Raw genomic sequence first — 20,751 nt, forward strand, 5'->3', positions numbered from 1 at the left:
TCGAAGTATCTCTGTCACATCGATGTTTCTCTCTGTCTCTCCTCCTCTCTTCCACTCTCTCTAAAAATCAATGGGAAAATATCCTCAGGTGAGGATTAACAAAAAACAAAACAAAAAGGAGGACTCCGCCTCGCTGCCCCCCTCACACACGCTCCCATGTGGCCCTCCCGGGCAGATGCCACCTGTCTCCTTCACCCCTCCTTTCCCGGGGAGGGACCTCGGGCTCCACTCCCGGGTCAGAGACAATTCCTTGGTCAGAGATACTCCCCAGCGTGAGCCTGCCTGTCTTCTGGCCCCTGCCTCCCTCAGGTCCGAAAGAACATTTCAGGAGATGATGATGGTAGTAATTCATAATAATACTAATATGTCTACCACATATTTAGTGTTTACTACATGCCAGGCATTGTGCTAATCCTCACAATAGCATTAAGAGGTATTATCTTTTTTATTTTATTTTAGAGATATTTTCACATTTACCAGTCATAGCATCACTATTTTTGTTGTTGATGTTAATCCTCACCCGCGGATATTTTTCCATTGATTTTTAGAGAAAGTGGGAGAGGTAAAGACAGAGAGAAACACGATGTGAGAGAAACACATCGATTGGTTGCCTCCTGCATGTGCCCCGACCAGGACCCAGGCCAGGGAGGAGCTTGCAACCAAGGTACACGCGTGCCCTTGATCGAAATCGAACCCAGGACCCTTTGGTCTGCAGGCCACTGTTCTATCCACTGAGCCAAACTGGCTAGGGCAAGAAGTATTATCTTTATACAGCAGAGGAAGAATCTGAAGCCCAGAGAAGTAACTTGACAAGGACATAAAGCCAGTCAGCAGCAGAGCTGGGATTTGAACCAAATTATTGCTGATGTGTCCCAAGCCCTCACCTGACTGCACTCTTGCAGGTCCACAGAAGCTCCCAGGGCACCCCACCTCTAGGACTGAGCCCAAGTGGCTGCATTTCTCCTCCCAGTGCTGTGAGCCTCACTCTGGGGCAGCAGGGGGGGTGGTAGGTGGACTTCGGTAAAGATCCTGTACTCTTCCCGACACCCACTCCACGGACTGTGATGCTGGACCAGGGCCAGAGAGGAGCCCAGGCTGCGGGGGCAGCTCCTCCCTTCCGCCCAGGACTTTGTACCTGTCCGGGGAATAGCAGACGGCTGCTGCTCAGAATAAACTGAAAAGCGAGGAGCCTTGGAGATAAGAATTCAGAGATAAGTTCCCTGCTGAAGGACTCCCTCTCTGGCCACGTGAGCCTAACTACAAGTCCTGGGGGTTACCTCTGCCCCTCCCACTCATCTTACCCGTGGGGGGAAAGCAGCATGAAGATCCTCTAAGACACCAAGGCCAGGAGGAGGTGCAGCCCTCCCAGAGAGGGAGGACTCGGGGGAGAGTCGGAACGAGGGAGGCGTTCAGAGGAAAAGATGGGGCACCCCTCGGACTCTGACTTCATTCCTGAAGCCACTGCTGGACTGACCTCCCTGGCCATGGCGTAAGCCATCTCTCTGCCAGCCCAGCCTGTGGAGTGTGGAGGTGGAAGTTCTGTCCCGAGGTTCGAACAGCCAGGCAAAGTCACAGAACAGAGTTCTGCGCTCCGCCTGTGGCTGCTTTGTTCCCTCACAACGTGCTCTGCTGGGGACCGACCACAGGGAGAGCAGCGGTCCCAGGGCCCCTTCCACCATCCAGGCCAACTGCCCAACGGAGGCTCCCACTCCCCTGCCCCCTCCCCCAGGGCCCTCTAGGAAGCCGAGGCCAGACTCAGGAACACATTGTCCTTTATTTGCGTTTCTCAGAATACTGTACAAAGGGAGTAAAAATCCTATTCACACTTTGCTTAGAAAGATTTTGAGGTGAAAGTCCCTATGATACATGGGTGGGGGGTGGGGGACCAAGAGGCAGGAAACAGAGCCAATGACCTCCCCTCGTCCCTCAGGGCCCTGGGAGGGGGAACAGGCGCCCACACCTTTTCAAAAGTAACACAGACCCTAGTGAGATTGGGGGGGAGAAGGCGGCTCCTCCCAGCCACGCTCAGGCTCCTGCCCACCTCTCTTCCCCTCAGGGTGAGGAGACAGCGCCTGCCACTCCTCGCTCCTTCCCTGCCCTGCGCCAGCAGGGCCCAGGCAGGACTCGGCAGCCCACTGACCCCTCCGGGTTGGCCTCAATAGCCCCACATGTGCCTGTCACACGAGAGGCCCTGCCCCAGCGCACGTCTACACAGAGAGGCTGTGAGGTGAAGGACCGCACATTCATCATTTCTGTCCGTTTCCCCACGCCCCTCACAATACTGCAGAAGGCAGTGTCAAACCAGACCTGTGCTTATAACGACTTATAAGCCTCCTACACTCATCTCCACCCCATCACACCAACCCAGGAGCTTCAAACCCACAGCAGTCTCCCTTCCTACTACCACCCTCATGCCCTGGGTACATTGACTCTCCGAGCTTGCCCCCCTCTGACCACTTCCCAAATGACGTTGTCTAGCTTCTGTCCCCACCCTCCTTCCCTCCCACCAATCTCTGCTGCTATGTGACCCCCTTTTTCTGAATCTCAACTCAGCATGCCCACCCCTTCTCCTACCCCTCCCCGCCTCCACCAGGGCAGGATGGCAGCAGCCCTGGCCCCCTCACCTCTGGGACCAGGCTGTCCGTGCCCAGCCCCACCATCCCTCTCCTTACCCTCCCCACTCCCACCCACTACCCAGGGTGGGTTGCAGGGGAGCTGACAGAAGCATGAGGCTTTGATTAGACGCACTCGACCAGAGGGATTAGGCACCATCACCCACTGGCTTTCATAAATACAAGCACACACTGCGAGTCATCCTAAAAACTTGAGAACTAAAGTGAAACAATCTAGAAGCTGTACCGTACCCTCATGGGGGTTAAAGTGCTTCAGCGGTCTGAGAATGAGCAAGTGAGCAGGGGGTTTCCCTGGCCTCTTGTTCCAAGCTCACAGGTCTGTGCTCAGCCTGGAGCCCAGCTCATGCCATGACCACCCCCTCGGAGTCTCTATCCAAAAGGCAAAAGAAAAAGATTTTTTAAAAATCAGAAGGGTCAGAGTCTGGGGGATGAGAAGTGGGGGGGGAGGTCCCACCCCAACCCCGCTACAAGCTACTTCAAGTCGGCTACTGGGGGAAGTGAGGGGGGAAATTAGGGCCCAGAGGCTCAACCCCCATCTCTGGCCGTATCCAGAGGCTCCTCTGTCTTCAGCAACACCGCACAGACTCTACTCCGCTCCTGCCACCTGGACAGGGAAAGAGGCTGTGTCCTCAGTACTTATTGATTCCAAAAATCCGGACTCCATGGAGCTGGGGCAGCTTGGGGATGAGCACGCTCATCAAAGACACAGTGTTGAGGATGAAATGGATCTGGTCGTACTTGGTATAGAAGCTGGTGAGAAAGTACCTGGTGGAAAAGGTTAAGGAGAGGATAAGACTTTGCTGGGAGGACCCCTTCCTCCCTCACTCCCTGGTGGGGAGAGGCACATTCCTGACAGCTCAGATGTTATGGGAAAGGCCCCCAGGACAGAAGTAAGATGGCAAGATCTCCCCAAATAAAGACACCCCTCCCAGCTCAGTCCCCTCACTTTACCCCAGGCCTGTGGGCCTACCTCAATTGGAAAAAGGGCCAGGGAGGCACAAGGCCTGAGCCCAGCATATGGCCAGGGATGCTGTGACTTACCTTCCTCATTCCTATGCTAAGAGTCAAACTGGGGAGGGGTTTAGACCTGGTGGGGCCCCAGGGACCCCCAGGGCCTTGGCCTGCCTACTAGCACCCTCCTCTACCCAGGGCACTCACAGCACAATGGGTGTGATGGTCAAGAACTTCCGAGACGCTGTGAACTGAACCCCGTAGTCCATCTGCTCCCAGTGGGTTAGCAATCTTGCCTTGCCCTGGTCCGGGGTCTCGAAGGGTGTCCCCTTCACCGTGTGTAGAAAGATGTACATGCCCTGGAGGGAGTGGCTTTCATTAGAGGACACAAAAGGCAAAAGGCCCTCCAGCTCAGCTCCTCCACCCTAGTCACAGAAGTGGGCTCTGGGTGACCCGAGCCCCCCTCTGGTGGGCAGGGGCACGTGGGCTGGAAGTCAGGATGAAGCAGCTGGGAGTCTGTCAGGAGAATAAGGGTGAGAGGGCAGGCCTGACATGAGGAGACACATGGAAGGGGGTAGCTCCCTGCGCCAGCTGGAAGGGGACAAGCTGATGGGAAGGAACTAGGCCCCTGCCTCGCCACGAAAAGAGTAAAAGGTAGCAGGGCAGGTGGCGAGGGAGCAGAGAGAGGCAAGAGGCAAGATGGTGTGAGATCCTAATTTGGGAAAGGGGCATTTCTGCTCCAGGCTGGGCACCTGGGTCCCGGGGACTATTTGGGACCCGTAGTTCCGCTCTCGATGGCCCATCTTCCAGGTCCACAAGCTATTCCATCGTGGAGATGGGACAAATCTGCAGATTTTAGTCCTCCTGTTGGAGTGCACAGGGCTGGAACCAGACGGGGGAGTGGGTCAGAGATGAGAGCTTGGTCTGGACTGTGGTGACAGATGTTATCAGATGTGACCCTGACTTCTGGCCCAGGTCTGGGGGCTCCTTCTACTCCTCAGTCCCGCCAAAGAGCAGCTCACACGGTCAGGGTGGGCAGCAGGCAGGCCCTCACCATGTTGTGGATGAGGTTGGTGAGGGTCCAGACGACAGGGACGCTCACGAAGGGGATGCTGAGCAGCACGACGTGGAGAAGGCCGATGGCCAGCACGTAGGAGAGCCAGATGCCGCGGCTGTTCATCACCCGTGTGTTAGGGTTCACCTCGCTGTGTGCCGTGCCCACGTTCATCCTGCTGCCCCCTCCTGCCGCTGCTCTGCAAACAAGCAGCACAGGTGAGACAGGTCACACCACTTTCTCTGCCCCCTCACACCCTCCAAATCCTGCTCTCCCCAAGAATTCCAGGCAGTTCTACTGTTTTGACTCATAAACAAGGAGGCCAGAGAAAGTCCACGTGGACTTAACTCTATACATTTCCCAGATGCTGGGCTGGGATAAGCACCATCCAACATCCATCAGGACAGTCCCCTTCCAGGCAGACTGCCTGGGTGGACAGGTCAGGGAGCATCCAGTCCCAGAGCAAAGAAACCACTGCCCCTCCCCCAGTCTCATCCTCCAGAGCATTCTCACCAGGGCCCTCTCCCCACAACGCCTGTACCCTAAGAATCATTCCGCATAAACCCTGCTGGGCTCTCACTGAGGGCTGATATGGGACATCTACCCCTTTCCCACCTTCCTCATCAGATGGAATAAAAAGAGGTAGGGCCTGCAAGGAGATCACTGGATGAAATATTTGGGGGAGGGGGGTCACTGCTTCTACCCATCTCCCCTAATTCTCCAGTACTGGGTCTACAATCCAGACCCAGGAGGACTGACAGGATAAAAAGAGGGTGGGAGAGAAAAAAGGAGAAAACGACAGACTAGGGACAACCTTTGCCCAGACCTGGAAGCCTCCTTCTTGGTGACACAAAACAACCCAATCAGATGTTTTCTCCATTTGGCAGCAACTCAGGCTAACCCTCGTGATGCCACCCCCTCTGCTGCCAAACCACCAGGGCCCTTTTCCCCACCAGAGAGGCGAGGACAGAGAACACAGCCAACATCTCCAGCCCCACAGCAGCTGGAACCCACACCAACATACCCCTCCCAATGTCACAAAACCATACCTGCGGCCTCTCTCCTGCCCCCTCTCCTCTCACCCCACCCGTCCTCACTTCAGCTTCCGTTCCCAGCACCTATTCAGGTGTTAGCAGCACCGGGCCTCTCCTTGCCCAGCTCTGATGGCAGAAGCATGCAGCACGAGGAACCAGGAGGACTGCCTTGGTGTCCAGGTAACAATGCAACTCGGTTGCATTCCTAGATGCAGGTAAGGAAGGGAATGAGCAGCCCCTTGTCCAGAGCTCCGCTGTCCCCAGATCCCTGAGGGCCCTGTGACCAGCAGGAGGTGGGAACAGATGGTGCCTTTGTACTGGCTCACCTCCTGAGCTGAGGGAAGGTCCTGCCTGATAAAGACCCTAAGGTCATCACCATGGTTACAGCCCCATCTTTCCTGGGGGCACAGAAAGGGGTCCCAGGTGGGGCTTCCTAGAAGTGCCCAGAAGGCCACATCCTAACCCTGCTGCAACGAACCCCCTCAGACTCAGTTGCAATCTATCTCTGACTGGATCACGGCCAAGCCTGTATAGTCGCCAGAATTCTCAAGGATCGGTTCCTCAGTTCCAGGATAACGGGAACAAGTTTCCTCTCTCAGACAGCTCACAGTTCAGACACCTCAGGGGAAATGTGACACACAACACACTTCTCCAATATGCAAACATACGTGAGATGACCCAGGGTGCATCCTAGAAGATGGATGCTCCTGGGGCCCATCACCTCAGCATTAGGCTGGCTAATTGGGCCCAACAGAAGCCCAGGGAACTAGAAAACCTGGACTGGCTCAGTTGTTTACCTTCCCAGGGGCTTGGGGCTTCAGTTACCCTAACACAGCTCCTGGGAACCAACTATGCAAAAGCCTCCACCTTGGGGGGTAGGTAGAGAGAGATTGGGGCTGGCTAGGAAGTGAGGGCTCTGAAGGGCTTACCACTGACTAAGGAGAGAGAAACAGTTCCCAAGTCTACCACTACGCCCTCACCTAGACCTCCAAGGTGTAGAAGTAGAGACCCCCAGCCCTCTCTGGTATTTTGTCCAGGAGGAGTGCCAAGAGTCTTACTGAATCCCAGGTCATTCTACACGCCTCTCTGGCTGAAACCGGGCATCCAATGAAGCCTGGTGAGTTTAGGAGGGGCCTGCACTTAGGGCCTAACGGACACTCTGGAAAGCTTCTTCCTGAACCTGAACACTATGTGCCCTGAGAGCAGGAATCCCAGGAGATCCACAACCTCCAAAAAAGACAGCCCAGATCAATAAACTAAGACAGCGATTGGCAGCCAGGAAGCACTCTTGAGCCTGGTGTGTGACTAAGGGTAGATTTCACTTCCGTTTGTAAAATAACCAGTTGCCCCCAGCCCAGAAGGAGAGATGCGGGGAGAAGAAGCTGGCAGAGGTGAAGCAAGTCTACAGCAGCGGAGGCTGAAAAGTTCCGAGGCCAGAGCTGGCAGGTGGCCGCCTGTGCCGGCCCCTGAAGTGGTTTCATAACCTGCCTCAAACCAGAGCCTCCAGCAACTCTGTTCTGTTAACTACTTTCTTGCTGGTGCTTCTTTCCGACTACTTCCCTCCCCTCCCCCTGACTCCACACACAAATAGGCCTGCCCGGCGTGTCTGTCAAACACCTAAGCCAAGACCACAGCGCGTCCCAGGGCAGCTGCCAGGTGAGCCATTCCCATTCTCTCCCTCAAGTAGGGCAGCCCTTTAAGCAACGAACCTTTTCCCTTCTGGGGGAGGAGCACAAAACGTCTAAGCCTGCAAATGGACCCCGACGGGGAGTCCCTGGCAGCACGCCACAATGCCATGTTCATTCTGCCGCCCCTCCCCACAGCGGCTTACCTCTTAGCTCGGGCCCTGCTCCGGGACGGACTCCGGAGGGCGGTGGAAACGGAAAGAAGGCGAATACTAGGGCGAACCCCTACTCTCCCGGGGACAAGGTGAAGCACAGAGGCGGGGTCCTCACTATTGTTTGGGTTTTCTGAGTGGGACCTCAAACCGAACGGGGGACCTCCCGCTCCGCTCCCCGGCCTGGGACCTCGCACTCGGCGCCTGGCCGGGTCCGGAGCCTCACCCCCACCTCCACGCGTCCACCCAGCCCTGGAAGCGGCCAAACCTTCATCCCCGAAGCCCAGCCGCTCCGGGCCCCTCACCCCGAGCCGGAGCTCGAGCGCTCCTCCCCACGCCCCACCCCCGGCCCCGGCCCCCGCCCCCACTTTCGCCTTTGGGTATCCCTAGGGCTGATGCACGCCCCCACCTCCGCTCACCCGGCCCCGGTCCCCTCCAGCTCGGGGCGCCTCCCCTGCAGCTCCCACCTCCTTTCCCGCCCCACCTCTAGCGCCAGGAGCCTCCCGGTTCGGCCACCCGCAGGCCGCCCATTCGGACTCACCGTGCGGAGCCGGGGGTCCAGGGCCCTCGAGGGCCCGCGAGAGGTGCCCGGGGGCGGGGGCCGCTGCTTTAGTAACAACCCGCGGCGGTAGCCACCCCGCTGGCCCTTCGGCCGAATCAGCGCCCCGCGCCGGCCCTCGCGGCGTCACCGCCCAGCGCCGACCTGCCCGATGCCTCCTGGGAGTTGTAGTTTCTTCCCCTGCCCTAGTACCGGCCCTCCCGACGCCACCTGGGACTTGTAGTCCCCCTCCCGGCGCCCACCTTTTCCAAGCGAGGCCCCGCTGGGCCCCTCGGACGTTTCCATAAGACGTGATACAAAGATGAGATGGTATTGCTTTGGGGCATAACAACTGCTTTTGCGTCCGCGCCCGCTTCAAGTGCAGTTTACACATCCCCCATTTTGCAGATGAGGAAACTCGGAGTTTTAAGTGACTTGCCCTAGGTCCCTGCTGGGTCCCAACCCGGACCAGAGCCCAGAATTTGATCTCAGGTCAGAGTTTTTTCAATCACACCTCGCTGCCTCCACCCTGGCCCCTGAGTGGCTCCTCCAGACTCGGACTAGCCCAGCCCTTTGTCCTGCTCGGCCTTCCTGGAAGCGGGCTTAGAATGAGAGTTTGGAGAGCAGAGAACGCGGCCTGTGGGCAGCATTTGTCCAGAGCCTGGCTCCTCAGTTACAGGTGGCTCAGGCCAGGCCACATCCTTGACCTCCCACATTACACGTCAGAAGAGGATGCCTGTCCTGGGAAGATTCCTTGAAGAATAGTTAGGGCCCTTAATTCCAGTCCCAGGTTGGCACATGTGGCTTTGGGTGGGAGGCTCCACCTCTGGCCTGCGGTGTTCACATCTGCTTGCAAGGGCGCAGCTTTTACTGCCATGTAGACTTACCAGGCACCCCTTTCTAGCAAATAACTTGTCTCAGTCTCTAACTCCACACTTGTGAAACCCTCCCTCCCAGGTTGTGCAAATTCAAAAGAATGTATGCAAAGCATCTGTTGCATTGTAGAAAGCTATTTCTGTAGGAGGTTGGACTAAATGGCTCTTGAGGTCTCCTGAGTCACCAAGAGGGCCTTGTTTGAGTCATTTCCACTAGCCCTGCCCAGCTTCTTTCTAAGTCCACTGTGCATGGCAGGCTGGACTAGCAGGATCAGATGACGTCATGACATGCCAGCCTGACTGGCTATGAACACACACTGAGGTGAATGTGAGGGGACAGAAGGAGAAGGCTGGCCCGGGCAGTCTGGGGAGTAGTCCTTTCAGACCTCACCCACCCCTCTCCAGAGGGCTGCCAGGAAACAGATGTCACGAACCTGGAGTGGGGCCCCGGGAGCACCTAGTGGGCACTGAGCAGGTGGCTAGCTGAGTCACTCGGAGCAGGAGAACAGGCAGCTTCTCAAGTATTTCCAGGGCCAGTGGCCCAAGAGCACTCCTCCCAAGGCTAAATAATCACCCCCGAGACTGAAAAAGTTCTTCCTTGTGTCCTACAGAAGTTTCTCCTGGTTCATGGAGGCCCCTTTCCTTATAGTCAGCCTTCTGAAGACATAAGCAAACAACTGAGCGTTGCCTTTCCCACAGAAACCTCCAAAACATTGAGGAGATATATATATATATATATATATATATATATATATATATATATATATATATATATATATATAATTTTTTTCCCCAAAGTGGAGCCTACTTGAGTACTTTGACTTCTCTCTGGGGTTCTTCCAACCTCCATCAAGTTGATGGAGCTGTCTGGGTCTTTCTCAGTGAAGTTCACTGACCTAGCCTGGACCCATATCTCAAATAAGGTTCTGACTAATGCATAGTCTAACGGAAAGATAACTGGACGTGCCATGCCCTATTAATAACTCCTATTATCAAGGTTTTTTTTCACAATAGAAATAAATAGAGCTCTGACTCACTCTAGGTTTGTGGTAAATTGTGTATCACTTTCTGCTTAATGTAGCCTGAGTCCCTGTCATCATCCTTCTCCTTCTGTAGTTCTCTGCCCTCATAATTACCATGTCTTCCCCAAACATCCTTGAGCGATGAATAGGCCTAAGTACTGTTCAGGATGAGTGACAGCACTCTTATGTGGTGCTTGGGAATGCACAACCCCTTGGACAGACAATTGGTGATATGGGCCAAGAGGCTGAAAAATCGTTCAGGCCTCAGAATCGTAATTGCACTTCTGGTAGCATCCCATGTACTTACTATATGTGAGGAGGTTCATTCCAGCATTATTTATTTTATTGATTGATTTTTAGAGAAAAAGAGGAAGGAAGAGAGAGAGGGGGAGAGAGAGAGAGATCAATTTGTTGTCCCACTTATTTATACATTCATTGGTTGATTCTTGTATGTGCTCTGACTAGGGATCGAACCCGCAACCTTGGCATATCCAGACAATGCTCTAACCAACTGAACTACCCCCTCCAGCATTATGTATAATAGTGGAAAACCAAAAGCAACCTACATGCCCAAGAAAAATACTATAGTATATCTATTGGATGGAATAGTATGAAGCCATATAGTAAGTGGTTGTGAAAACGATGCGGCAGTGTGGGAAAATGCTAGGTTATATGAAAAGATTGGGGAAAAAATAGCATGAGCATTCCCCAGGGCTGTAGTCAGCAAAATCTAGAAAAAGAAAGACTTGGGAAAACACCCAATTCCCTTAACAAATAAGTTGGAAGAAAAAAAGGAGAGGGAGAGACTTAGATAAAAATAAAGTAAGCAATATATTTGGATCCTGATTTAAGCAAACTAACATTATTTTAAAAAATATTAAATTGTCAAGGAAATTTGAACACTGACTATTCAAATTGATATTAAGGAATTAAAAATTTTTAAATTTACTGTTGACAGTATTATAGATGTCTCCCATTTTTCCCCCTTTTGCCCCCCTCCACCCAGCCCCCACCGCAGGCCTTCACCATACTATTGTCTGTGTCCATGGGCATGATATGGTATTGTGGTAATTTTTTAAATAAAAAATTCCCCTTATCCTCTGGAGATATATATAAAATATATGTGGATGAAATGATATGATGACTGAAATTGCTTCAAAATACTCTGGGCTAGGGATGTGGAGGAATAAAAGAAACAAGATGGGCCATGAGGTGATTCTGATACAAACTGGATGATGGGGATATGAGATTGCTTATATCATTTTACCTACTTTTTTATGTTTGAAATTGACCGTAAGAAGTCTTAGTAAGCCTGCACACGCATTAACAACTGTGATTTTGAAAAATAAAGTGTTTGGTGAGATCCTGGCACCGGACTGCCTGAGTTCAACTTCCAGCTCCTGTAGTTACCAGCTGTGTGCCCTTAGGCAGGTCACCGAGCCTCTCTGTGCTTCAGTTACCTCATTTCCAAACGGAGATGGTGACAATCATGATATTGTCACCCTCATGTTGTTGTGAAGATGAAATGGGTCAACGAATGTAAGCACCCAGAACAATTCCTGGCGCACAGTAAGTGCTCTGTATGTGTTGCCTCGTATTAACCCATTCCACATTTAAATGATATTTGAGCATCTGCTTTACTGGCCTGTGGAAATTCAACAAAATAAACACAGCTCTTGTGTTAGGATGGAGAGATTTGGGGCGATCTTTTTCATTCTCTAGTTTCAAACTTTGTGTAATGTGAGATTGTCTGCTTTAAATTTTTTATGAAATGTATTTGTGTTTTGAAAACAGAGCGAGCTGCCTTCACGGGCTCCCCTTGTCCTCTGCAAGGGCCTTAGACCGCTGAGGCAGCTGCACTTCCCAGCCTTGGGGTGTTTCCATCTGGCGGGGTGGCATGGCCTCTGCTTGCCATAGATACACCCATGTGGGCAGAGATAGCAAACATGGGCGGGAGATAAACTGGGAACACATTCCAGGGTGATGGCAGTGGTGGGAAGTGAGGAGGTGGGTGTAAGAAACAGAGCTCTTTCCCCCACACACACCTCTGGGGGAAGGAATGGTACCCCTCCACTCTTACTACCCCTACTCCCCTTCAATTCATTTCTGCTCCCCCTCCGCCCCCTGCCTTCCTTGCAAATGCAGGGAAGAAAAAAACTTTATTTTGTTGGCAGTTGTGTTTTTGTTTGGGTGGGGGCACCCCAGTCACGTGGTGGCAGAGGGGCAGAGGGGGCAGATAAGCACTGAGTGAGAGCTACCGAGCTGGTGGGAAATGGGGGAGGTGCAGGGATGGTTCCATTGCCAGTGGGCACTCCGTCTCCTCCCTTCGCCCAGCCCTGTGGGTGGCTATTTTGGGCTGCAGAGGAAAGGGGCTGAGCCAGACAGGGCCTCCAGGGCCAGAGCCAAGGCCTGGGAACCAGAACCTCCCTCTGGAACCAAGAGCAGGGCTGTTCCTAATGACCCCTTCAATCTGCATTTTCTTGGATGTGGGTAATTGATATTTTCTCCTTTAGGGGCAAAAACAGTTTAGAAAACTTAATAGCACCGAGCAGAAGGGCAATGCCTATGAAAACAGGAGCTTTCAGAAAAGATTCCCCTGGTGCCCTTCCAATGGCATTACTACCCGGCCCTTCTGCCCCTGCCCGACGCCAGCTCCTTCCCGTAGCCATCGCAGCTCATGTCACTAGCACTTGCTGTGTTCCAGGTACGGCCCAAAAGGCTTTGCATGTGCAACCTTTAAATCAGCCCTGTGACGTAGGTATTTTTACTATCCCCACTTTACAAATGAGAAAATTGCAGCACAGAGAGTTGAAATATTTTGCCCAGGGTCACACAGCTGGGAAGTGGCATTTCTTCCAAAAGGTCATTCCTTGTTTCCGTAGGTGCCTTGTAAAGACTTCTCTCCTGCCCTGAGGGTGCTATATTTAAGTCATCTATTCGGCATCCACTTCCCTTGAGAGGGTGCTTGCTCCATGTCTTACTCACAGTTGCATTTCCTATGCACCCCACAGGTCGTGGCAAAGAATGGAACACCCAGTTCATGGCTCCTTCAGTCCCACACCATGGCTTCCACGCAGGCACTTGCATCTCCCTCCAGGACTGTTGTAATAACTGGTCTTTCTTCTATCAATACATTCTCAGTTCGGGTATAGGGCACTTTGGTGTTGGGATTTTTTTGTTAAATATATTTTTATTGATTTGAGAGAGAGAGAGAGAGAGAGAGAGAAACATCAATGAGAGAGAATCATTGACCGGCTGCCTCCTGCATAACCCCCACTGGGGATGGAGCCCACAACCCAGGTATGTGCCCTGACCAGGAATCAAACCGTGACTCCTGGTTCATAGGTCAACATTCAACCACTGAGCCATGCCAGTCAGGCTGTGTGGGGAATGTATTGATAACTCAGCCAATCAATGATTCTCATCATTAATGTTTCTATCTCCCTTTCTCTCTGAAATCAATAAAAATATTTTTAAATTATTTTATACACACACACACACACACACACACACACATTCTCCACACAGCCAGCAAAGTGACCCAAATATCAAACCTAATTTTAAAACCCACCCATCAGCTCCTAAACCAAGTTCCAATTCTTACATGGTCTACAAGGCCACAAGGACCTGGTCCATTTCCAGTTTAACCATAGCCTTTACCACGCCCACCGCTCCCTCTACAATCTAGAAGACAGGCCTTCTCATGCTCCCTCGCTCTTGCACATGTTCCAGCTGATGAACTCGACCTGAACCACCCAACTCAAATGTCACTCCTGGTGGAGCCTTCCCTGTTAGCCTGGAAAAGTCAGTCGTATCAGATAAGAACGATGTCATCTGAAAGCACAGCAAATGCCAAGCAAAGGGATGAGTCTGACCCGAGTGCCATTCGTCACCTAGCGAGGTTTAAAAGCCCACCCCCAGAAGCACGCAAGATTAATTTCATCAAAATACCACATGATCTCACTCATTCATGGATAATAAAGACCATTACAAACTTTTGAACAATAATAGATACAGAGGCAGACCTGCCTCAAACTGATTGCCAAACTGCAGTGGGAAGGCCAGAGAGAGTTGGGGGGCAGGAGGGAGGGGAGTAAGAGATCAACCGAAGGACTTGTATACATGCATATAAGCATAACTAATGGACATAAGACACTGGGGGGTAAGGGAGGGTAGGGGTTTGTCAAGGGCGGGGGGGAAAAAAAGGACACTTATGTAATACCCTTTGTAATACTTTAAGCGAAAAATAAAATAAAAAATAAAAAAAATAAAAAATAAAAAGATTAATTTCATCAGAATCTCTGTGGTGGACCCCTACATCAGTGTTTTTCAAAACCTCACATACCCTAATGTGCAGCCAAGTTTAGAAGCACTGAAGCAGGGGATTACTTTTAATGAGTCCAGGGGTAGAGTGGTTCAGTGATATCCAGGCCAGTATCTCCATGATGCTCCTGACCTTTCCTTTCTGTTTTATTGCCCCACGGTCACAGATGGCCATAGCTGACCCTGCGTGTCCAAAGCAGGGAGAAAGCTGTAGGGAGAAGGGGAGGGCTCAGCCCATGCTCTTTTTTAAAAAAAATAATATATATTTTTATTTATTTCAGAGAGGAAGGGAGAGGGAGAGAGAGATAGAAAGAAACATCAATAATAAGAGAGAATCACTGATTGGCTGCTTCCTACACACCCTCTACTGGGGACCAAGCCGGCAACCCAGGCATGTGCCCTGACCAAGGAATTGAACTGTGACCTCCTGGTTCATAGGTTGACACTCAACCACTGAGCCACACCAGCCAGGCCAGCCCATCCTCTTTTTTTTATATATATATATTTTATTGATCTTTTACAGAGAGGAAGGGAGAGGGATAGAGAGTTAGAAACATTGATGAGAGAGAAACATCAATCAGCTGCCTCTTGCATACCCCCTACTGGGGATGTGCCCGCAACCAAGGTACATGCCCTTGACCTGAATCGATCATAGGTCGACACTCAACCACTGAGCCACACCAGCCAGGCCAGCCCATCCTCTCTTATGAGTGAATCGAAGACAGTCTCAGACACCTCTTGAGCAGGCTTCCACTTAGATATTATTGATCAGAATTGGGCCTCCCCAGCTGCAATGGTGACTGGGGAAAGTGGGCAACAGGATTTCTAATAAACTGAAAGGACCAACCAGGCTCTCTCATGACAGACTGAGTACATTGCTACCCAAAAATCAGTACATGTCATCAAAGGAGGAGGTAAGGAATGGGTACTGAAGGGTGACAGAATAGGCCACCCCAAAATATGCCACTTAGGCATAAGGATTATTTTGAGCTAAAGGCACATAAAAAAAAAACAGACACCAGAAGGGCATTCCTATCTCCTATTTTCTTCCAGAAAACAGGAGACAGAAACTGCCATGTGAGAGACACTCTCCCTGTACTGGGAGAAAGGACACATTCTGCAAAGGGGAGTCAAAGCCCAGAGAACTCTGCACAAACAGACCTTGTTAAAATAACTCTAATCTTCCTCCAGCCTCGTCTGTTTTAGTTACTTTTCTACAATTGCCTCTCTGTATCCAACGTGGGACAAAAGTATTTATGTTTTTCCACTTCTTTGGGATTTCACTGTCTTACGAGGGCTCTCATGTCATGGACAACGTATGTAAATGTGCATGCTTTTCACCTGTCAATCTGTCTCAGGTCAGGTGAAGTCTCAGGCCTGGCTGAAAAGCCCTAAGAGGGCAGAGGTAGAGTGTTGCCTCCCCTACAATACCAAGTGGAGAGCCAGCAGATTCTGCCACAGAGATTTATTCTCTCTGAGCTTCAGAGCTTCCGCACACACGTCAGTTCCGCAGCCATCACAGGAAGGCTTTTGTGGAGACAAGTGTCCACATGTCCATGTCTTCCTTAGACCAGCAATTCTCATCTCAGGCTGCACATTAGAGATACCCAGGGAGCTTTTGAAAAATACCAGTGCCTAGGCCCCCTTCACAGAAACTTTAATTTAATGGGTCCACGTGAAGCCCAGGCAGAACTCATTTTTGAAAGCTCCCTCCCTAGGGATCCTAATGTGCAGGCTGGGTTAACCACAGCTACAGATCTGGGACCTTAAGAACAGCGTCTGCATATCCTTCGACAAGCACAGCGCTTGAAACATGGGGCTCACAGGAAATCCTCACTGAATGAAAGGCAGAGAAGAATTTCTCTTCCAACCTTGTCACCCCTTGTGTACTATCATAGGTGTGGCTCCTCCTTCCTCTCAGGTCTCCCCTTCACACCGAGCACGGCACTTCGCCGCCCTCCGTGAACCACATCCATGCTCCGATGGCCTCTCCTGTGTGCACAGACCGCTGCCCCTACAGCTGCTGTGCTGGGCACCCCAGTCCCAACCTTTCCTGGCAGCCGCCTTAGTCTGAAAAGGAGACAGCTCTCTCCATCAGCAGCCAGACTCAACTCTTGTGCCGGAGCTAACTGCCCTGCCCAGTGTGAGGGAAGAGCCGTGGGAGGGGTAGTGTCCCACCCGCTTTCTCTCCCACATGCAGCCAGAATTCCGAAATGGACACTGAAGTATTTATTCAATGGCACAGCGCCTGGGCCAACTGACAAGCAGCCCACAGACAAAGGTTTCGCTTCTCCTGCCCAAGCGTAGGAAAACGCATCTTACCTGATTCCTTGGACAAATGTGTGAGAAGTGCCCTGTCGATGTCACAAGAATGAGTCAGTGCTCAGTACATCCCCAGAGATGACATCATCCGGTACCCTTCCATCTGATTCTGTCCCCTGTTACGCTTCTGAATGGCTTGGTCAAAGGGCACCTACACGGGGCCAGCTTTGTGGGCATGTGACCTGTGCAGCTGCCCAGGGCGCCACACCTTGTGCTCAGAAGGGCCCTGTGCTTGGTTTTGCCATCTGCTGTTGCTATTGTGACATATGGAACAGACTCTGAACGGGGCCCCACATTTTCGTTTTGCACTGGGTCCTGCGTTGTGTCCGATCCTGGTCACCCATAGTCTCTTACAAAATCCAGCAAGGTTTTCCTTCTCAGGGAGTTCTCCACAGCATATGACCGCAGCCTCTTCTGTGCCAATGTCTATGACAGCCCACTCTTCCACTACCCAGTGAGCATCAGGAGACGGTGGTATAACGTGGTGGCTTGGGCTGCAAATGATGGGTGGGATCAAGAGGCCCTGGGGAATACTGTCCCAGCCCTCCTTGGCTCGTGGGCATGACAGAGAGTTAAAAGTACCAACTTTGGAACCTAGTGTCACAGCAAAGTGAGGGGACCGGAGTCAGCTCCAACCCAGAACATAAAATCAGCAGGAAAACTTGTAGACAACCGTATCTGACATCAGGCACCTTGAAGAACCCCTTCCAACTCCCAGAGGGGCCATCTGCCCACAGTGCAGAGAACAAACTAAAATCGAACCACGGTGCTCCTTGCCAGGTAAGAGGGCTGGGCACCCTGTGAGGAGCAGAAAATGAAGTCCTCCAGGGTGAGACAAGTTTTCCAAGGAAAAGGCTGAGACAAGTTTGCTACAGGGTGCAGTAGCAGGGCAGAGACGGAGAGTGGGGGGAGGGATGGATTTGGGGGGAGCTGGAGGCAATGGATGTGAGATTGAGCCCACCCAGTTCTGCCCACAGGTCTGTCAAGCAAGGATCCGGACAGGCTCTGGGCAACGGAAGGGTCTCCTCCCCGGCTGAGAGAGGAGGGATGGAAGATGACAGCAGCAGGCCTTGGGAGGGGAGCCCGAGGCAGGGAATGGAAATGGCGCCTGGTCTCCCCAGGCAGAGTTCATCAGGGTCCAGGATCTGCCCTCTCTTGGCATCGTCTAGCCAGGCCATGGCTCAGGTATCTGATACCTGGGGCCCGGAGTCACATGCCAGGAAACCCAATACGCTTGGGTCCCAGCCCCCAACTTCCAGCAGCGATGAGCAAGCAGGACTTCTGGAGAAGGAAGCGGGTCTCCAGAGCGGAGCAGCAGGGAGGCTACTTCCGGGAGGGGGGCAGCCCAGGAGAAGGCTCTCCCCCCAACAGAGGTGAGAGGCTTAGAGGAGAGAGGGGACAGGGCAGAAAGGGGTGGGGTAGAGGAGACAAAGCTGGAGCAGTCAGAGGGGTGGATGCTCCAGGAAAAAGGGTAGATGGGCACTGAGGTGGGCCCTTGGTCACCTCGCCTAGGTGGGTGCCCTGAAGTCCTATTACTGACCTGTCCTATTTGTATCCTTCGCTCTAGTGCCAACTGGCCTTCTGGTGCCTACCTGGCCCGCCTGGCAGCCACCCAGGTAAATTGGTGGAAAAAGACTTTATTCCACTGAGGAAAATCCACAAATGGGCAGAAGCAGAAACTTAGAAGCCCCCAGACCCAGAATGACAACAGGGCCTTGGCCCAAGAGACTTCATAGATTAGCCCTCCAGAACCAAAGAGACTCTAGAAGAGTCTCAGGCCCAGGGGATTTCCTACCCAAAGGGCCTGAATGAGGAGCCCTAAACCCCAAAGAGAAAGCAAAACGTCGCCAGGCCTGCGAGATCCCCCAAAGGAAGGCCCCCAGTTCAAAGAGACTCCACAGGGGGCCCCAGGAAGAGAGCTGGCCGTGGGAAATGGAATTCCCTTGACTCACTTTCCTTTACGGGACTTTCTCTTCCCCAGATCCTACTCCGTTCCAGGACTATGCCAATCGGCGGCCATGCTCGCACCAGCCAGTCACCTCCTGTCCCTGTTGCTGGTGATGGGCACAGGGGGTACCATGCCCAGCCCCCAGGGACCTCCCCAGGGCTGCTACATGGCAGAGGAAGCTGGTGAGCGGACATTCCGCTGCAGCCAGGCAGGCCTGACTGCCGTGCCCACTGGCATTCCCAACGACACCCGCAAGCTCTACCTGGATGCCAACCGGCTAGCATCGGTGCCAGCTGGTGCCTTCCAGCACCTGCCTGTTCTGGAGGAGCTGGATCTGTCCCATAACGTCCTTGCCCACCTCTCAGGGGCTGCTTTCCAAGGCCTGGGCACGCTGCGGCACCTCGACCTCTCTGCCAACCAGCTGGCTTCAGTGCCCGCGGAGGCCTTTGTGGGGCTGCAGATCCAAGTGAACCTGTCTGCCAACCCGTGGCGCTGCGACTGTGCCCTCCAGGAGGTTCTCAGACAGGTGAGGCTGGCGCCGGGCACTGGGACAGGCATCGTGTGTGGCCCTGGAGCCCGACCAGACCTGGTGGGGCAGGAGTTCCTGCTGCTGGCAGGGGAGGAAGAGCTGTGTGGGCCGGGGCGGGGCGGGGCCCGGCGGAGCACCGATGTGGCCCTGCTGGTCACCATGGGGGGCTGGCTGGCGCTGGTGGTGGCTTACCTGGCCCACTATGTGTGGCAGAATCGGGACGAGACCCGACGTCCCCTCAAGAGGGCCCCCGTGCTGCCGGTGCGCTCGGAGGACTCCTCCACCCTCAGCACAATGGTCTGAGGACCAGGTCCACTCCTCTGGCCCTCACCCCACGCTCTTTCCCCTGGGCTCTCTCTTGTCCTCTGACCCCTGTGCCTCCTCTGCAGCGCCATCCCATCCCCCAAATTCCACCCCCTCCCTCCTCTGTCTCTCATACACGCCTCATTGCTCTTTTTCAGCCAACACCATTATTGGTGCCTGGAGTTTTGGGTGCCGACTCTGAGCCCAGATTGTGCAAGACTCAAAGCTCCCGAGTGCACCGTTGGCGGGGGCGGGGAGGGGGGGGGGAAACAGAACAGAGAATGTAGGTGGCATGTGTGCCCACTCGGAGGTAGGGGCAGACAGCTGTGTGCGCACGGAGGAGGGAGCCTCTGCCTGATGAGCTGATCTCAAAGGCTTCACTGTCTGAAGGTCTGAACTGACGCTTCCAGAAAGCTAAGGGCTTTGGGCAGAAGAGGGAGGACCCTTCTGAGAGGGGGTGGACAGAGGCAAAGAAGATGTAAAACAACGTGGAATGTCTGGGCAGCACCAAGACCTACCTTGGAGCTGAAATAGAGATTGCAAAGGAGGGCAAGGAGATGGAGGGACCAAGCTGGAGGTGAGGCCAGAAAGTTGGGGTGCAGTCAGATTGAGAAGGACCCCGTGGGCTCCTCCTCTCTCTCACCTCTACTGAGAAGCTCCCCCCTCACTTCTGCCTCTCTCTTGGCCCCAGGCTCCTCTCCCTAGGTCCTCTTTGGGGGAGCCCCTGGCTTAGGGCCCCCTGCTTCCTTTTCCAGAGACTCCCCATCTTTCTGCTCTCTCCTTCATATATTGAAGGGTTTCCTGAACTCTTTCCCTTGGGGGTGTAGTGGTCTCCTCTATGCCTGAGCTGGGGATGGGTCCCTCACTGGAGAGCTGGGGGCAGGGTGGGGAGGATTGGAAGGTTTCCCACACCCAGAACATCACCCCAAGACAACTCAATAAAGTCACTTTTATTAATGCCCGTGGTCTTTTTCTTATTGTTCATTTCCTGGAACATTATGGCCTAGCATTGAGGAGGGGGGAGGTGTTGAGAGCTTCACCATCACCGCTATCACCCCTTAGGTGGTGGGTGCTCCTGCTGGGTTGGATGCCAACTCCTTTCTCCCTTCCTACCTGGCACTAGACACTCAGCTCCTGGCACTAGAGTCTCTCTGCTAGAAATGCCAGGGCCTATGAATTAATGATGACAAACGGGAAGGATGGGGAATGGAGGGGCCTGGAGGGAGGACGGGAAGAGGGCAATGTGTGGACATCGGTCATCGGCTAGCAGTCTCCAGCTTGCTGGAGGGGGCATAGGAAGCAAAGGGAGAGGAAGCTATTTCCCTCTTGCAATCTTTTCTCTCAGCGGGAGTCTGAGCAGGGGGCAGGAGAAACCAGATGTG

The 20,751-nt window shown here is 53.1% G+C and overlaps 2 protein-coding genes across 5 annotated transcripts; one reads left to right on the forward strand and one right to left on the reverse strand.

Annotated features, from left to right (window-relative positions):
• Window positions 1-1,755: 1,755 nt before the first annotated feature.
• On the reverse strand, window positions 1,756-8,201 carry ORMDL3 (ORMDL sphingolipid biosynthesis regulator 3). 3 transcript variants are annotated; one of them, XM_006100797.3, is made up of 4 exons: window positions 8,051-8,201; window positions 4,639-4,832; window positions 3,792-3,943; window positions 1,756-3,398 (listed from the first exon to the last, which is right to left on the reverse strand). In XM_006100797.3, the coding sequence occupies exons 2-4, from the start codon at window positions 4,810-4,812 to the stop codon at window positions 3,263-3,265; spliced, it is 462 nt and encodes a 153-aa protein (XP_006100859.1). In that variant the 5' UTR covers window positions 4,813-4,832; window positions 8,051-8,201; the 3' UTR covers window positions 1,756-3,262. The 3 variants fall into 3 exon arrangements, with proteins under 3 accessions (XP_006100859.1, XP_014321711.1, XP_006100858.1); XM_014466225.2 differs by having other exon boundaries at window positions 4,639-4,837; window positions 8,051-8,200; XM_006100796.3 differs by lacking the exon at window positions 8,051-8,201 and adding an exon at window positions 7,504-7,725 and having other exon boundaries at window positions 4,639-4,837.
• Window positions 7,106-19,604, forward strand: LRRC3C (leucine rich repeat containing 3C). Of its 2 annotated transcripts, XM_023764345.1 has the most exons (4): window positions 7,106-7,328; window positions 12,956-13,048; window positions 18,157-18,205; window positions 18,571-19,604. In XM_023764345.1, the coding sequence occupies exons 2-4, from the start codon at window positions 12,985-12,987 to the stop codon at window positions 19,367-19,369; spliced, it is 912 nt and encodes a 303-aa protein (XP_023620113.1). In that variant the 5' UTR covers window positions 7,106-7,328; window positions 12,956-12,984; the 3' UTR covers window positions 19,370-19,604. The 2 variants fall into 2 exon arrangements, with proteins under 2 accessions (XP_023620113.1, XP_006100872.3); XM_006100810.3 differs by lacking the exons at window positions 7,106-7,328; window positions 12,956-13,048 and adding an exon at window positions 17,450-17,962.
• The last annotated feature ends 1,147 nt before the right edge of the window (window positions 19,605-20,751 follow it).

Source organism: Myotis lucifugus, unplaced genomic scaffold (assembly GCF_000147115.1).
Source record: "Myotis lucifugus unplaced genomic scaffold, Myoluc2.0 scaffold_329, whole genome shotgun sequence".
Classification (NCBI taxonomy): domain Eukaryota; kingdom Metazoa; phylum Chordata; class Mammalia; order Chiroptera; family Vespertilionidae; genus Myotis; species Myotis lucifugus.

What these genes read in the sequence shown, in the direction of transcription:
- LRRC3C (XM_006100810.3), top strand. Translation starts at nt 17,644, where the DNA reads ATGACAGCAGCAGGCCTTGGGAGGGGAGCCCGAGGCAGGGAATGGAAA. An exon ending in AGGCTCTCCCCCCAACAGAG is followed by an intron (nt 17,963 to 18,156) that starts GTGAGAGGCTTA and finishes CCTTCGCTCTAG; the next exon opens with TGCCAACTGGCCTTCTGGTG. An exon ending in CCCGCCTGGCAGCCACCCAG is followed by an intron (nt 18,206 to 18,570) that starts GTAAATTGGTGG and finishes TCTCTTCCCCAG; the next exon opens with ATCCTACTCCGTTCCAGGAC.
- ORMDL3 (XM_006100797.3), bottom strand. Translation starts at nt 4,812, where the DNA reads ATGAACGTGGGCACGGCACACAGCGAGGTGAACCCTAACACACGGGTG. An exon ending in CCAACCTCATCCACAACATG is followed by an intron (nt 3,944 to 4,638) that starts GTGAGGGCCTGC and finishes CACTCCCTCCAG; the next exon opens with GGCATGTACATCTTTCTACA. An exon ending in ACCATCACACCCATTGTGCT is followed by an intron (nt 3,399 to 3,791) that starts GTGAGTGCCCTG and finishes CTTTTCCACCAG; the next exon opens with GTACTTTCTCACCAGCTTCT.